General features: G+C 32.9%; 1 protein-coding gene across 1 annotated transcript in view; it reads left to right on the top strand.

Annotated features, from left to right (window-relative positions):
- Nucleotides 1-10,820: 10,820 nt before the first annotated feature.
- The window catches only part of PIG-O (phosphatidylinositol glycan anchor biosynthesis class O), a 94,681-nt gene continuing 86,920 nt past the window's right edge, over nucleotides 10,821-18,581 (top strand). The window contains exon 1 of the mRNA XM_072534939.1: nucleotides 10,821-11,192. Within this exon, the coding sequence (XP_072391040.1) occupies nucleotides 11,145-11,192 (48 nt within the window). The 5' untranslated portion in view covers nucleotides 10,821-11,144. The remainder of the gene's footprint in view (nucleotides 11,193-18,581) is intronic.

Here is an 18,581-nt window from a genome sequence, read left to right as displayed (position 1 = left end):
TGCGTGTATAGAAGTGTAACTTCCACCGGCAGTCCCACTGGACTGCCACACCCATTTTTTTACAGTATGTCTGAAACACGGAAAGTAAAATTTACATTGTCTCAATTATTTTTGTGGTTGCAAGGTCGACAGAGATCTTTAGTTGAGGGTGAGGCAGTTTTTGGAGCTGGCCACGTTATATTTTGTAAATTACGCCTTACGTTTTCTACTAATAACTTCATGAGACCTTTGGGGCAATTTAACTGATGGAACAGCATTTTTCTTCAGTCTTCTCAATTTAGTTTCAGGTGTTACTATAAAGTAAATTAAATATAAATATATTAAAATATAAATAATATTTTAATCAACAATTACTTGGAAAGTAACCGTTCTCAGTAAAATGTAAACTGCACACAGTCATGTACTTGGATATAGGTTTGCCAATTCGCAAAATGCATTGTCAAACTTTTAAGTATGGAATTTTTTTTGTGAATTATAATAGGATGAACATTATGGAACACTGCAATAGTTTTTTGAAGTCGAAGTCATTGTTAATTACAATATAAACCGGTCGCTAATATGTATATAAATTAATGACAATTTCAAGGTTTTCCGGAAGTGGATGCTTTTGAAATCTACCACCAGGCGTTGCCCACTTTGTGATTCCTCACGAATACCTCGGGGTGGAAAGAGAGGAGAAACGCGGGAGTCGGTCGCACACATATTAACCCTTTCAGATCCGGTGTCCATTGCAATGGACATATATTTACGTAAGCCCTACAACAAAATTAAACTCCTGTAAATTGCTGGCAACTAAATATTTTTTATTTTGCATATCTCAGTTACTACTAGTCATAAAAATTTTCAGTTTATTTTGAATCATAGCCGAGTTAAGTGCTTTTAAAGATAGTGTGATATGGCGAATTTACGATACCCCGGAAAGCGTAAGTAAATATCATGTTTCTTCAAGTCGTAAATTTATCATATGTAACCAAATATTATTTTATATACCTAATAGTAGACATATTAATTTTTATACTGCTTATTCGACAAAGATAATTTATTGTTGTTTTTTGTCGATAACAAACATTAAAATATGATGTCCATTGCAATGGACTACAGGTTTATATTGATATTTTTGTTTTAGGCTTTAATCCGGATAATCCAAAAGACAAAGAGATTCTTAGGTCCTTTTTAGCTAATATTGTTTTATCTCAAATTGAAGATCAATCAGACATAGAAGATGTCTATAATGAAGAAATTGGTCCGGACCTTCCTGTTTTGTCTATGGACGATGTTTCAGGCTCTTCTCATGAATTATTTATTGTAGGTAAAAATATTAATTAATACTAATCAACTTTCTAACCTTGGGGATTTTTAGAAGGAGCAATTAATATACAATCCTGTTAATAACTAACAGAAGAATTTAAAATCATCTACAAAAGGAAGAACCAACCAAAACTAGAATTAACCCTTTGAGGTCGTAGGCATGTATATAATACCAGACCTGATCATTCACCATGGTCGCTTAATTTTGCCATAATCTAGTCCTATAGGTCGTCTGGCATGTGAGACATGCCACGCTAAATTTTTAGATTCAGTCGTAGGCATCTCCAGCATGACAAAAGTTTTTCTGTGTTCAATTACTGGAATATCGATATATCGATAAAAATAGTAATCGATTCTTGTTCTTTATGCTAAAATCGCGCCATTTAGAAGTAAAACGGTTGTTTACTTTTATTCAGTACGTTGTTATTTGTGGTTGAATACAGTGCTGTACTACACGTTGTTGCTGAAGTCGTTCTGTTTACGTTTTTTAATATTTCTGTTATTTTGAATTTGAAAATATGTCTAGAGGAGGATTTTTAAGTAATGACGAACTAGAGTACTATTTACATAACAGTGATGAGGATAATAATGTTGAAATCGATAACCGGGGTTGGGAAAGTACTTCAGAATCCGACATATCGGAAATTGAAGACAATTTAATGTTCGAAAATGAGGAACCGGAGGAGAGTGATGAAAGTACTGAAGAAGATGAAGAAATATGGCAAACATGGGAATCAGTCAATACAAAATTCAAAGAATTTTCTTTTTCGCAGGACATTGGATTTCATTGTCCGCGAAACTTTGAAGGCACTAAAGAGTTGGATTTTTTTCAATTGTTTTTTACAGATGATCTGTTAACGGCCATTGTAACTGATACAAACAGGTATATTTTAGAATTTTTAATTGTTATTCGAGATACTGATTACTTTTATTATTTTAGATATGCTACTGAAAAAAAAATGATGAATACGCCGTGTACAAAAAGATCAATTTGGAGTACTTGGAAGCCTGTAACGTTAGAAGAATTTAAATGTTTTCTTGGTGTCATAATTAATATGGCATTAAACCCTAAGCCTGAACTGTCGGATTATTTTTCCAGTGCGCGGATAGATTACCAACCATTTTTCAAAGATGTAATATCAAAAAGACGATTTTTCCAAATTTTTTGGAATTTACATGTTTCCCCTCCCGAAGAAAATGATCCCGCAAATGGTACAAGATCTCGAAGTTCTAAAGTGAAATTGGTTCTCAAATATCTAGATTCGAAATTTAGAAAGTTGTATACACCAAACAAATATGTATCACTGGATGAAAGTACCGTGGGATTCAAAGGAAGAGTGTCATTTAAAGTGTACAACAAAGATAAACCAACAAAGTGGGAAATAAAGGTTTTTGCTCTAGCTGATTCGAGTAATGGATATGTTTGTGGCATAGAACCCTACTTTGGCACTCAAACAACACAATCATTAATACGTCCTGATCTTCCTATAACAGCACGTATTGTGGTACATTTAATGACCAAGCTGATAGACGCAGGAAATGGCACCGCAGGATATCATGTATTTACAGACAGATATTACACAAGCCCACTATTAGCTAAGGAGCTATATAAAATGAGAGTTCACCTGACAGGAACTGTGATGACTAATAGAATAGGACTGCCAATGGAAATAAAACCTGCTTTCACCAAAACATTGAAACCAGGAGACGTAGTTAGTCGACGTACTAATAAATTATCCGCAGTAGCCTGGAAAGATAAACGAGTGGTTGTAATGCTGTCTACGTTATATGATAATTCAACTGAGGAGGTTAAGAAACGCAGAAAACTTAATGATGGGGGGTGGGTCGAGGTAACAGGAAGTAAACCAAAAGTTGTCAGTGAATACAATAAATATATGGGTGGTGTCGACGTAGCAGATCATTATGCTACTTCTTATGCTTTTATGAGAAAATCAAGCAAATTGTGGCGAAAATTATTCTTCTGGATGCTAGAAGTAACACTTAATAATGCCTTTCTTCTATACAAGATGCATAATAACGTACCTCGAACTTATCGTTCAAAAAATTTTAGAAAAGCGTTGGTTGCACAATTGACAGCCACTTTCAAAAATCCTGCTCGACAACGATTTGGGAAAACCCCGGAAGATGCAATCCGCTTAAATGGTTTATTTCATGCAATATATTCAAGGACAAGTAATTCGGATTGCAAAGTTTGCAGTGACAGAACCAAACCCGGAGGACGTAGAACAACAACATACTACTGTAAAACGTGTCCAAGTGGTCCTGGCCTGCATCCCGGAACTTGCTTTGAAAAATTTCACACTATACAAAATTTTAAATATTGATGAGTTTTTTTAGGTCAACATAGCGATAAATATATAATGTTAAAAACATTTACCGAGAATACATTTTTGTTTTAAGATTAATTTCTGTTTTCAAAGATTTTAAAAAATCAACATTATTTTGTTAAAAAACTGACTACTTTTTGAATAAAAATTTAATAACAAAATAAAAGAAATATTTATTTCAGACTGTCATTATTGAATTTCCTTTAGTTTCAAGAGTACTATGTGAAAATTTCAATTACTCATAATCAATAGATATAGAAATATGAATTTTCAAAGAGATCATTTCTTTCATATTGAAAGGCGTTAAAAATCATGACGACTGTGGCGCACTCGGAGCCGGAAACACGTGACGACTCCAACGTCGTTGCATGATATACATGCCTACGACCGTTGGGACAGTCACCCACAATATTTAGTCGACCACAAAGGGTTAAGATGGAACAAACGCAAGTTTAGTACAAGAAAATGTCATTCAAAAGCTGTAACAACAACTTTCGAAACATCAGGTACAGAAGAAACAAAGGATCCTATAAATTACTTTTTAAAATATTTTCCTCATACTTTTTTTTGATAAAATGGCCGAAATCACCAATATCTATAACATCCAAAATAACAACCATTTTCAACCAACAAACCGATGTGAAATGGAAAGTTTTGTAGGGTTGCACATCCTCATGGGATGTTTATCTTTTCCAAGAATCAGAATGTATTGGAATAAGGTATTCAGTATTCGCTCTGTGCGTGACTGACGCGACACCTACCGCCTTCATCTGACAGTTTTGGAGTCTACCAATTTTCAGGTTAAACATATGACATTAATGACATATGTTTGACATTGTTAAATACAGGCGAAATTGACAATTATTAATAATTAACTTTTTAACTATATTTTTTCAGTTTATGTACAAAATAAATGTAGTATTAAAAACTGGGTTTCTCAAAATTCATCATAATATATCTTTTTAAGCCCAAACGGAAAAGAAAAGTTAAAAATCTAGTACTGGCAAATCAAGTTTTTCACGTGAAAGAGCATATAATTAAAAACAGTAATAGTAAAAGTTATGATATAAAAGCTAAAGTCATCAGGCACTCTGCAGTTAGCTTGAAGCCTTATAAAATATCATTTAAGGTAATCATCATTAAGGTATCATTTCCTATTTTAATTGCATAAAAATGATGTTATGTGATATTTACTTTTTCATATTAATCGCACGGATCCATATTTTTCTTTTCTCTAATTTATATGTAATCTTTGGAAACCTATAAAAACTACACTTGCTATTTTTGCTATTATTAGCACAATTAAATACGCAATATGTATTTGCACACATTTTTGATAAAATTTATGCGTATAAAGACTCCAATTGTGTCATATTTCGCCGCTACGCACGCTGGCATCGTTTCAAGGTACCCCTACCATGGTCACGCACGGAGCGAATAGACACAGAATAAATAACAACTTTACATTAACATTGTTTATTATTCTGTGGTATAGATGTCTTTCGCAATGATATGAGTAGAGACAGATTTTTTAAGCTTAGGGTATTGTACATATTATTAACAATTTAGAGAAATCTAACGATTGTACATATAAATTGTACAAAGTGAGACCATTTTTTGAGAGTATCGAAAACGTTGTACTAAGGAACAAAAAGAAACAAACCTGTGTGTGGATGAACAGATTGTACCGTTCACGGGAAGACTCAATAATAAACAATATGTAACAAATAAGCCATCCCCATGGGGCATTCAAATTTTTGTCCTATTTGGAGAAAGTGAAATTGCTTATGACTTTATAATCTACCAAGGTTCAACAACGGAAATTCCAAAATAATTAATCGACGAAGAGTTTGGTTTAGGTTCATCAGCTATTCTGCACCTGGCCAAAGATATTCCAAAAGAAAAATATCTTTACTTCGACAATTTTTTTTCTAGTTACAAACTTTTTGAAGCACCCTATAAGAAAAACATATACTACAAAAAAAAAACGGGGATTTAAAACGCGTAATTAAAGTGGAAAAACCAATAAAAACAAGCATTGGTCGTCCTAAAATGTCAAATGAGAATCCCTCCCACAATCCAAAAAGACCCAGGGATGAAATTAGATCATTGAAGGAAATAAGAATGGATAAAATAGATCATTTACCCGAGCATGAAAACAAAAAGGAAGCATCCAGATGCAAAAATGTTGGGTGTAAAGGGAAAACGAATGTTTTTTGTGAAAAATGTAATGTACATTAATGTTTTGTAAAAAACAAAAATTTTTTCAAATATTTTTATTTAAATTAACTCAATATTTGCTTGATATAAATATACTATATTGTTGGATATAGATAAATAAATTTAAATATTTTCTAGCAGTGTCATCTATTGGCTACTTTACTAGTTGAATAATGTATCACTTTCCTTTTTTAGTGTAGTAGCAAAATTACAGTCATAGAGTAAACACGTGTTTCATTTTGTTCATCAAATCTCCATTTTTGTTCCAGAACTTTATAATTTCTCAATAGGTTATGGGCCCAGACGATTAAGTGGAAGATTTCCGATTAGTTCAAATAGTGTAGTACGTGTTCATTCGGTAAAAAGTTAGTGGATTAACAGTATCGAAAATGGCTGTAAACTATCTTACAAGTGTACTGCGTTTAACCGGTAGAGACAATTACCAGGACTGGTCGTTTGCGGTTGAGAATGTCTTCGTTCTAGAAGGATTGTCCAAGTGTATCCAGGGAACTGAAGAAGACACAACACTTGTTGCCAAAGCTAAAGCTAAGTTAATATTGACATTAGATCCATCCCTATATTTGCATGTAAAAGATGCTTGCACGGCGAAAGATGTATGGGATACGCTAAAAAAATTATTCGAAGATTCAGGTTTTTCGAGGAAAGTAGGATTGCTTCGAACGCTGATATCTTTACGGTTGGAAAACTGCAATTCCATGGAATCATACGTTAATCAAGTGATCGAAACGGCTCAGAAATTGAATAGGACCGGCTTCAAGATTGATGACACGTGGGTGGGGTCATTACTTTTGGCGGGACTTCCAGAAAGGTATATGCCCATGATTCTAGCTATCGAACATTCAGGAATCGCTATTACCACTTACCACCGACGAAATTAAATCGAAATTGCTTGATATGCAGATAGACGGCGCTAGCAGTGGGAAGCAGAAAACTTTTGCTACAAAGTCGAGTGAAGTTAGCACTAATCATGTCAAGAACGTCAACAAGAAAGACAAGAGAAATATAACCTGTTTTCGTTGTAAACAGAAAGGTCATTTCATGAACAAGTGCCCTAATGCTAATAATAATGCGTTTAGTGCAGTGTTTTTAAGTAGAAAATTTAAATCTACAGATTTTTATATCGATTCTGGATGCAGCACGCATCTTACAGCTAGAAAAGATTGGTTGAGAAATATTCGAGATGGTAGTATGTCCAATATATCTGTGGCTAACAGTGAACTATTAACGGTAGAATGTGCTGGTGATATGATGATAACCACAATTGTTGATAAGAGATCTGAGGTAAGCATAAATAATATATCATATGTTCCTGATCTGACAACAAACCTTTTATCTGTTTCCCAACTGATAAAAAATGGAAATGATGTTATATTTAACAATGCAGGTTGCAAAATATACAATAAAAATGGATTGATTGCAACAGCTGATTTGATAGACAATGTATATCGTTTAAATTTTGAAATGCCCAATAAGCAGAAAGCTTTTATGGCAACTACAATTAGTAGTGAAACATGGCACAGAAGATTTGGTCATATAAATTATAAAGACTTAAATCTAATGAAGAATGGTTTAGTAGACGGTATAAATTGCAACAGTAATATAACAAACAATGATGTATGCTAAATATGTTGTGAAGAAAGCAGACTAGACCCCCATTTAGTTACAGAGGTAATAGAGCTAGTGCTTGCTTGGAGATTATCCATGCTGACCTGTGTGGACCGATGGAGATGACTTCATTAGGGGGTTCTAGATATTTCTTTATCCTTTAAGATGATTTTAGTAAGATGTCTTTTGTATATTTCCAAAAGGGTAAAGATGAAACTTTTCAAAATTTTAAATCTTTAGTAGAAAAACAGAAGGATACTAAAATAAAGATTTTGAGAATCGATGGAAGTGGTGAATTTTGTAGTAATATTTTTGAAAATTTTCTATCAAGTAATGGAATCATTCATCAAAAGTCAAATCCTTATTCTCCACAACAAAATTGTGCTGTAGAACGATTAAACAGATCGATAGTGGAGAAAGCAAGTTGTCTTTTGTTTGACTCTGGCCTCGAAAAGATATTTTGGGCTGAAGCAGTCAACACTGCTGTTTATCTAAGAAACCGTTCAATTGTAACAGGTGTGACTAAAACTCTGATAGAAATTTGGACCAACAAAAAACCTGAAGTTGGTCATCTAAGAATCTTTGGATCTGAGGTAATGATGCTGATACCTAAAGAAAAAAGGTATAAATGGGACAAAAAATCAAAGAAAACTGTGCTTGTTGGTTATAGTGACAACATTTAAGGTTACAGATTATATGATCCCGAAATAAAAGATATTGTTATAAGTAGGGATGTAGTAATAAATGAAAAATCAGTTGATGTTTCAATCACAGTTGATGAAGAGTTGTCAGGATTATCAGATTCAGTGGGAGATAATCATGAATCATGTCAGGAACAAAATCATCATAATGAAAATGAAACATCGGTTGATGAAATTGCTGAAGACAACGATCCTGATTACTTATGTAACTTGCCAAACTTACCAGATGAAATCAGGAGATCAACCAAAATACCTAAGCCAAAAAGGTTTGATGATTTTGTGAGTTATTTGTGTTCGGATAGTGACTGTGATCCAGTTAGTGTTGAGGATGCCATGTCAAGACCAGATAGTAATCTATGGTTAGCAGCTATGACAGAAGAACTGCAGTCTTTCCAGGATAACGCAGCATGGGAAGTGGTTGATGTTCCCGAAGATGGTTGTGTAGTGAAGTGTAAGTGGGTATACAAACGAAAGGTTGACAACTTAGGTAAAGTGAAATATCGTGCAAGACTGGTAGCAAAGGGTTACACTCAAAAGTTTGGAGTTGATTATAATGAAACCTTTTCTCCAGTCATAACGCATTCTACATTAAGACTTTTATTTGCCTTGTCAGCAAATTTGAATTTGGATATTTTTCATCTGGATGTAGCTACGGCTTTTCTAAATGGTGATCTAAAGGAAAATGTTTTCATGACTATACCTGAAGGTTTAGAAGTCGAAAATAACAAAATTTTAAGGCTTAAGAAAGCCATATACGGTTTAAAACAGTCAGCTAGGTCTTGGTATGAAAAAATCGATAACTTCTTAATTAATCTAGGTTATAAGAAATCTGATTATGAGCCATGTCTGTACACAAAGATGAAAAATAGTCTAAAAACCATTATCTCTGTTTATGTTGATGATTTTTTTATTTTTTCTAACGATGAATCAGATAATTTAAAATTGAAATTAAATGAATGTTTCAAAATTAAAGATTTAGGAGAAATTAAGAATTGTTTAGGTATGAGAGTAACTCGTAATAAAGAGAATGGTGTTATAACTCTAGATCAAAAATCCTATATTGAACAATTGTTAAAAAGGTTCAATATGGAGGATTCAAAAGAAGTTGCTACCCCAATGGAGATTAGTTTAAGTTTGAATAGAGAAGATAATGCATCTCCTCAAGTGCCTTATCAGAATTTAATAGGTGGTTTTATGTATCTGTCAGTTTTGACAAGACCAGACATTTCATATTCTGTAAGTTATCTCAGTCAATTTAATAATTATCATTCAGAAACGCATTGGAAGCATGTAAAACGAATATTAAAATACTTAAAGGCTACAAAAGAGTATGGATTAAGTTTTTCAAAAAATGATAATTATTTAAAAGGTTATGTAGATGCGAGTTGGGGGAGTAATTCTCATGACAGAAAATCTTACACTGGTTTCTATTTTCAATTTTCTGGTGGACCTATTGTCTGGGAAAGCAGAAAACAGAATAGTGTTTCTCTGTCAAGCACGGAAGCTGAATATATAGCAGTATCGGAAGCTGCTAAAGAGGCTATTTTTTTAAAGAATTTGTTGTATGAAATGTTGGGTATTGATGAAATTGTTATACCTACTATATAATGATAATATGGGAGCTCAGAAACTAGCAATAAATCCTGTATTGAATAGAAGAACAAAACACATTGATATCCGATATCATTTTGTCAAAGAAGCTGTAAACAAAGGTTTGATAAAGCTGGAGTATTTAGACACAGCTAACATGCCAGCTGATCTCTTGACAAAAAGCTTGAGTCCTGTAAAACACAACAAGTTTTTGAAAGAGATTGGTTTAGTTAATGTAGTGTCAGAAATATTTGTTAAATGATATTTTTTAAATTTGTTTATCTAGTGGGAGTGTTGGATATAGATAAATAAATTTAAATATTTTCTAGCAGTGTCATCTATTGGCTACTTTACTAGTTGAATAATGTATCACTTTCCTTTTTTAGTGTAGTAGCAAAATTACAGTCATAGAGTAAATACGTGTTTCATTTTGTTCATCAAATCTCCATTTTTGTTCCAGAACTTTATAATTTCTCAATATATATTTGATAAAAATATCGTATGGTATTATTTTCCTAAATTCGCATTATATTCCCAATGTCCATTGCAATAGACATTCTGTCATACGACTACCTGTTAAACGAAAATGTCAAAAATATGATTTTAGCATATTACAATCTTCCATTAAGAAGATTCGATAGAAAAATATTATTTTTTCTGCAGAGAAAAAGTCAAGTCTTAAAGGGTTAACACGAGAGCTGACGAGCTGAGCGTAAAATAACTAAATACGATTACAATAAAATAAATAGGTTATTTTTACAACATACCGTTGTAATTAAATGTAAAAACTTAAAAATTAAACTTAATTTAAATTATATTAAAATAAATTTAAATTAATTAAACTTCATTTAAAACTAAAAAAAGAATGTTTAATAAACAAAATTCATTAACATTATATCGCATGCTATTTCGCGATTTAATAAAACGACATGGCAACACTGCCAAATATAATACTTTCCTTCATTTGTCATTTGTAGCTAACTTCACGGAACGTTCTATAGACTATACTCTGGTTCCTGGTTCCAAAGAATATAGAAGCGTCTATATTCTTTGCTGGTTCTATAATACTTATTATACTTTTACTGCTTTTACTACAGAATACATCCTTTTACCCAATTTACTTTTTCGGTGTAAAATTAATATTCAATCAAGTGTAATCAAATGGAAGTAAAACAAGAAAATAGAGAGGAAGCGTGTAAAATAGAAATAAAAGAGTATAATGACTTGGGTGATGATGACTTTTTAAATGGCTTTAAATGTGAAATTAAGGAGGAATCCAATCTGCAACATTCACATGACACATATGATTATTTAAACGTAAAGGAACATCCTATGAATACTGAAATAGAACATGGGAATAAACTTAACCCATTTGAAGAAAACAAAAAAATTGAAAAAGGTTAGTGACAATATATTTAAGTCCTGTCATATTTATTTATTTATTTGAGGGGAAACCCCCATAGAGTATATACAAAGAAAATAGACGCTTATATAAGCGTCTATATTCTTTGGTATATATTACATAAATTAAAGAGCTGATACAAGTAGATACAAACTTAAAAAATAATACCTAATGTGATAATTAACAAAATAAAAGATAATAATAATTAATAATATTTATATTTACTTTCTGATATCACATACTGTTTCTTTCAGTTTGCTATTAGATATGTTTAAGATGCCAATGCATGGATTTGTATTGATGTACTGCAATATTGTGCACATTGACAAATTTTTACCATAATTTGAATTGTGAAAGGTAGTTTAGAATATATTTGTATTTCTAAGTTGCCTGGAAGGCACACAAAGATTAACATGTAACAGAATATGATCAACTTCAACTGACCTAAAATTTCCTGGTAATCATGTGTTTGCCTAGGTAGGTATATTATATTAATATGAGCGGAAATAAAGAAATCTGTGCTGAATGTTCTCAATCAACTTTTTGTGTACCTCATAATTGGGAGTCCACACAACTGAAGAATACTCTAACTGAGATCTTACCAATGCACAATATAATGCTTAACTGTGAGGCATGAGAGCCCTTTTGAATTACAATTGATAAATCCCAACATCTTAGCTGCTTTCATCACTGATATTGTATTAATGTTATCCAGTGATAGGCTAAACAGTGATTCTGCAATCACAGGTACAACTGTGATTGTGATTTTTTATTCATTGTGATTTTTACCTGTGATTGTAATTTAACAGAGCAATGAAATATTCCTAAACATATGTTAAACTCTGAATAAAAAGTGTTTTCATTATGGACCATCATAAACTTCTACACATGTTATTATTTTGTCTAGGTCATGATTATAAAATTGGGTTGTGAGAATACATAAAACATGTGAAAATAATTTTATATTAATAAATAATTTGATTTTATTTTCATTGTTTCTCTTTTATAAAAATAACAGTAATATATAATATAAAGTTGTAAAATTAAGTAAATAACAAAATAAATTTGTTGAAAAACCTTATTCGATTATAAATCTAGTGTCGTTAATTATTATAGTGTACAAAAAACAAAACAATTTTATAATATAATAAAAAATTAAATGTTTTTATAATATACATTATAATTAAAGGAAAATATAATTAATTATTCTTTGAAACCTTTAAACCTCATTAGAAAGAGATTTCACAATACTGCTGATGCGCTGACTTCTCGTTTCGTTGTTATCCTGTTACACATATCTCATTTCACAACTTTGCTACTGAGACGAGAAATTGATATATCACGTTTTAGCGATCAAGAACTACAGACATAGAATAAGTTAATAAGAAATCACAGTCACAGTATATTTTGTTGTTATTTGCAGGTCGTGATTGTTATTTTCTAATTAAAGCTGGTAAATCACAGAGTAGTGATATTTAGCCCACCTCTAATGTTATCAATGAATTGGAGACAACTATCGAAAATTATACCTAAATCTCTAATACTACTGTACTAAAAAATCAGTATAGATAGCATCTATCTGACATCGATCCTCAAGGCCTTAACAATTTTGCTTTGATATACTTATAAGATTTGTAAGATTCGACTTCCCTTGCTGAAACCCATGCTGCCTATTAACAACTATCTGCCTACATTGCCAAGTTAAATGAGGATATACCAAACTATCAAAAACCCTACAACACAGTATCACTATTGTAGAAAGTGACTCATATTTTCAATGTAGACCTTTGCAGGCTTGATGGTAAAGGAAATCAATGAGCCATGGACGCGCAGTTATTAATAAAAAAATAATCAGTATTTTAGACGAATTGATTGTCATAAAAATTATTTTCTTATTTTATAGATGCCTTAGATGAAGAAAACTAATACTTGGCCGTCTAAGGTATATGTACCAAGAAGACTTTCCATCAAATGGTGGCAATTCGAATCTCATATGATGTGTCATTTCATCTTTAGGTGATTCTTCTTTTTAGTTATCATGCTCTCTAGCTGTTTGATCGTCTCTTCTACTTCTTTTACATTTTCTGTATCTTATCGAATGTTCTAGAAACTTCTTCGAATTTCTTGTCTTTTTGTCTAGCTGCTTCTTTAATAATTTGAGAAGTTTCTTCAATCATTTGCGAGACGTTTTCAAATTTCTCGTCGAATCTTATAGAAACATTTTCGAATTTATTATCATTTTTTCTAGAAGTTTGTTCGATCATTTGAGAAACATTTTCAAATTTCTCATTCATTTTTGTTAAAACTGTTTCTTCTGCTGATTGAAACTGGAATGTCTCTGGGTCATCTCCATTCTTGTTAAGAACATTCTTCAGTCGTTCTTGGAGGATCTTCTTGGACACGCTGCAGTCTTCATCTCGTTCTTCTAGTTGCTCACGTAACTGTTTTACGGAAAGTTGTACTAGCAGCATCTTTGGTCAGGCACACACGTACTTTTCAAATGTTCTTTTTTTTTACAAAGATCATTACCGAACTACCCGGATGTTTACGACGAACAATACTTTACTAAGTACGACGAAAAGTACTAAGTTATTATGTACTAGAATATTCTGGAGTAGTCCACCTCTATCCTTCACTTCGAAAGCGCATCGAGAATGCCAACGATCGAATATTCTAGATCCATACTTTTAAGAACTGTGACACGTATCACGCATCGGAGATGGGCTATTTCGTTACAATATGTTCAAATAAAAACTTACATTATATATAATCTAATGTGAGTCATCTATGTCATCTTCAGATTCATCAGTAGTATCTTCACCTAGATCCACAACAACTGGTTCCATGGTAATTTTAATGAAGTTATCAAGGTTCCACATAGTCTGCTGTTCTTTCACTACGTGCTCAATACATTTTATCCACGACTGTAAGTCACATTTCTAACGGCACTATTAAGCAGATTTGTTACATCATTTAATTTGAAACTAACATTGTTCCTTGCTACTTAATTTTTTATTTGAGCCCATATAAGTTCTATTGGGTTTAACTCACAATGGTATGGCGGCAATCGAACTACAATTTACGCCTCGTTCTCGTGCCATCTCATTTACTACATATTTAATATGTTTATCTTTATGACACCGTGTTAAGTTTAGTAACTCGATTTTCAAAATTTTGGTTCATTGAATTTAATATATTTTTTTAGTAAGCCAATCTGCAATGTCGGCTTTTCTCCATTTAGTGGTTGGTCTTTTCTACACGCCGGCAGTGATATGGAGCGTTATCCACAACAATAACAGATCCTGGTTTGATTTTTAACAGAATATCTGAAAATCATTTTTCATAATGATCTGCATCCATTTCCTCATCGTAATCTCCAGTCTTTTTAGAAGCAAATGCATTTAAACATCCTTCTACAAATTCTGAGTCGCTACCAATATGGCTCATAATAAGTCGTTTTCCTTTTCCAGATGGGACTTTTAAACCTGTCGACAAACCGTCTAGGAAAGCTTGTCGTTTGTTTTTCACATTTAAATCCTGCCTAATTTTTGTCTCAGTATGTCCTTCATTTAACCATGTTTCATCTGTATAATATATTTTTTTCCGTCTCTTCGAAATTCTGCTATTTATTTCAGTTACTTTCTGCGCCATAAAATGATTTCTTTTTCAATGAGGGTACTATACCTCCTTCTCTTTAAATACCTAAAGTTCATTTCACGTAAAGTACGTAACAAAACGCGTCTTGATATTTTTGGACTATTTTCATTATATTGAAGAGAAAAATCAATTTTTTATAGTTGGTAATTCCTTTTTAAAATAAAATTCATGTACTTCACGACGAATGGCCTGTTTGGTTGTATCATCCAATTTTATTTGTTTTCTTCCTCTTGTCTCAACCTTCAAAGTATTATTATCGTTTGTTTCATCGTCTGTTTTAATTATCTGTACACACTAGCTTCTGAAACTTTTGTCAAAATACTACATAATGTGACTGCATCGCTTACATTCATATTTTGTTCTCTGGCTCGATATCTTTCAAACACATTTTCGATCATAGTTTTTTCTTCGCGTGTTAAATTGTGACATTTCTTTTTGATACAAGGTTTACTATTACTACTGTCAGTCATATTTATTATTTGTCACCAAATTGAATTAACTAAATTACTCACAATTCATAAAAAGTAAACGTAAAAGCTCCTTCCACTAATAACTTTACAAACAATTCTGTTCTGTACTTTATGAAACCTATGACAGTGCGCTTATGAAACTGACTTACGATACCCTAACAATGGCGGTGTTGACAGTCACATCGCCTTAATCTGGGACACAATTGTTGATCTCAGACAGTATCTACCGTTAAAGAAAGATATAATCTACAACATTGTAGATAACTTTAAGTTAAATCATACACGCTGACAACGTTACATTTTCGCTAGAACCCAAATCTTTGCCAAAACATTTGAACAGTTTAAAAATAGACCAGTCAAATTATTGAAATGTATTTAATTTAAAATGAGATCTCTTCTATATGAACGTTTATTCTTTGAACAGTCAGAAGAAGAAGGTTTTTGTCAATTTTTAAGAGATTAAACATATTCTGCATTAATCTACTAATTTGTTTGTTAAATAATTATTAAAATTCTCCTTTTGTCGAAACAAAAATATTTTTTTTTAGAGGGTATACGTCAAATTTTAGTGCCCTATAAAAAACCATTAAAACATGAGTCAGTTGCTAAAATTTTGGTACTTTACTTTAGCAATGGAAGATTCCAAACAAACTCCTCTATAGTTTAGTGTTGGGCATAACAATTCATCATAAAGAGCGCTCAGTTTAATTCAAATGTGAGAAGTGAACTAAGATCTATCCAACGAGAAGCGATAGTGCGCGTAAACAACTAAATATATGAACTTTGATAAAATAAAGGCACATATCAAGCACAGTTTTATTAATTAAATCTTGCCCAAGTACTTTCGCTTCCTAGAGCATCTTCAGGGGCATCTGAAATAAGCCAAGAAACGTTTTTTTAAATGAAGAAATTGATGTACTTACTTACTCCGTGGCATTACAACCCTTCGTGGGTTTTAGCCGATTCGACAACATGCCTCCACTGTTTTCTGTCTTGAGCAACCTCCATCCAATTCTCCACGCCCATAGTGCTTGAGTCTCCTGCTATATTATCTCGCCACCGGAGACGAGGGCGTCCGCGTGGTCTCCTTCCGGTTGGGACTTCCTCCCACACCAGTCTTACTGTTCGTTCATCAGAATGTCTTCTGAGGCGTCCTTCCCATTGGAGTCTTCTGGACTTTATTTCTTTTATGATGTTGGCGTCTGAGTTCTTCGAGCTCATTGTTAGTTCTTATTCTATATCGTCCTGATGCTTCATCCAGCACAGGGCCAAAGATCTTCCTTAGGATTTTTCTTTCCCAAACACATAGTCTCCCTTCGTTTGCCTTTGTTATCGTCCACGTTTCGCTTCCATACATCACAACGGGTCGTATGATTGTTTTATAGACCTGTATCTTCGTACGTCTTGTTAGTTGGTTCTATTTTATAAGGTTTTGGAGGGCAAAAAGGCATATGTTGCCGGCCTGGATCCTGTTGTTTATTTCTTGTGATCCGTTATTGTCTTTAGTTATTGTTGTTCCAAGATACTAGAATTCTCTAGCGCGCTCAAAGTTAAAGTCATCGATGGAGATGTTCTGATTCTGTCTCTGCTTTGGTTATTGCGGCTCATATACATATATTTCTTCTTGTTTTCGTTGATTTGGAGCCCCATCTTCTCTGCTTCCTTCTCGAACCTCACGAAAGTCTCCTTCATCCTTAATCGTGTGTTTCCTATTAGATCGATATCGTCTGCAAATGTCAGTAGTAAGTTTGGTCCTTCTCGATGAAATACTGTATTCGGTTTTTCGATTCTTGCACTTTTGATTATGTGTTCCAGAGCTAAGTTGAAGAGTTGTGGTGAAAGTGCATCTACCTGTTTTAGTCCATTGTTTATTTCAAATGTCTCCGAGTATTGTTTTCCAACTCTCACCTTACATTGTAACCGTTCCATACATATCCGTATCAACCTGACTAGTTTTTTTGGAAAGCCAAGTTCCTGCATCGCTGTCCACAGTCTGGCCCTGCATACTCTATCAAATGCTTGTTTAAAATCGATGAACATCTGATGAAGCTCACGATCAAACTCCCAGGATTTTTCCATTATCTGTTTTATTGTGAATATCTGGTCAATGGTAGAGCGGCCCGGTCTAAATCCGCATTGATAATCTCCAACGATTCCTTCTGTGTATGTTTTGGTTCTTTCTAGCAGGATGTTTGCAAGGATTTTGTAGGTGGTAGAAATTGATTAACTTCGATAAAAACTCGAAGTTAATGTATGATAAAAGTTTTTTTTGTGATTAACGTTTTAGACTTACTTCGTCAATTTTGGGCTATCCAACAATCACAGAATGTCATAAACATAAAATTGTACATAACACTACACTAAACAAGGACAAACAGTTTAAAATTATTTAAAAAATAGTCGAAGCCTCATTCTGGTCGGCAATAGGAGAGAGAATGGCTCCCGGTATTAACGGAAATGTTAAGGTGACAGGTGACATATGACAGCTTGGATGGGCAGTCACAATCATGTAGATGTGATCTGCACATTTCAAAATTCTATGTAACTAAGCATTGAACAAAGGTCCAGCTGACACTACTATAGAAAATCAACTGATGAAATATGACATATTGAATATTTTAACTTGCTTGCATAATCCAGATCTCACACTTAAAAATAATTAGGATGTTAGTTTGAGAGCAACTGAAGTAGACGTAAAGTATGAATGCAAGAAATAGACTAAACAATCTATTGGACAGTGGGTGGTTGACTACAATAAAAGGGTCTACCAGGCACTATCAATCTGAAAAGAAGAAATCTGACTATGAAATTAAAATACTAAAAATTAAAAAACCAAAATTGAAAGCAGTGTATAAATGGGGTATAATACAAGTAGTTCAGTTAAACCCCCAGTCAATGGGAGAACTATAAAATTAATATGTAAAAGCGTTACTCAAGACCAACTGACCAACAGTGGGAGATGTTGAAATATACAACTGTGGAGATGGTATATCTAAATTACGCAGAGGTATGGAGAGTGTAATTAACGCCAACTATAGATCAATTGAACCTGAGCAAGCTAGTTTTGTAAATTGTTGAAGAATAAAATAGTAATGTTGATCAAAGTATGAAATTAATAAATTCTTAATGGGTATACTCAATGCAGGAAGTCTGGCTGCCGTTTAGTGCTTTCTCCGCCTTCTTCAGATCTGTATTACGGTTTTATTTATGAATATATATTTTTAAATAATAGGTCTTTTTTGATTCAATGCACTTACAT

Source organism: Diabrotica undecimpunctata, chromosome 6 (genome assembly GCF_040954645.1).
Source record: "Diabrotica undecimpunctata isolate CICGRU chromosome 6, icDiaUnde3, whole genome shotgun sequence".
NCBI classification, from domain to species: Eukaryota; Metazoa; Arthropoda; class Insecta; order Coleoptera; family Chrysomelidae; genus Diabrotica; species Diabrotica undecimpunctata.
This window is presented reverse-complemented; position numbering and strand designations above follow the sequence as displayed.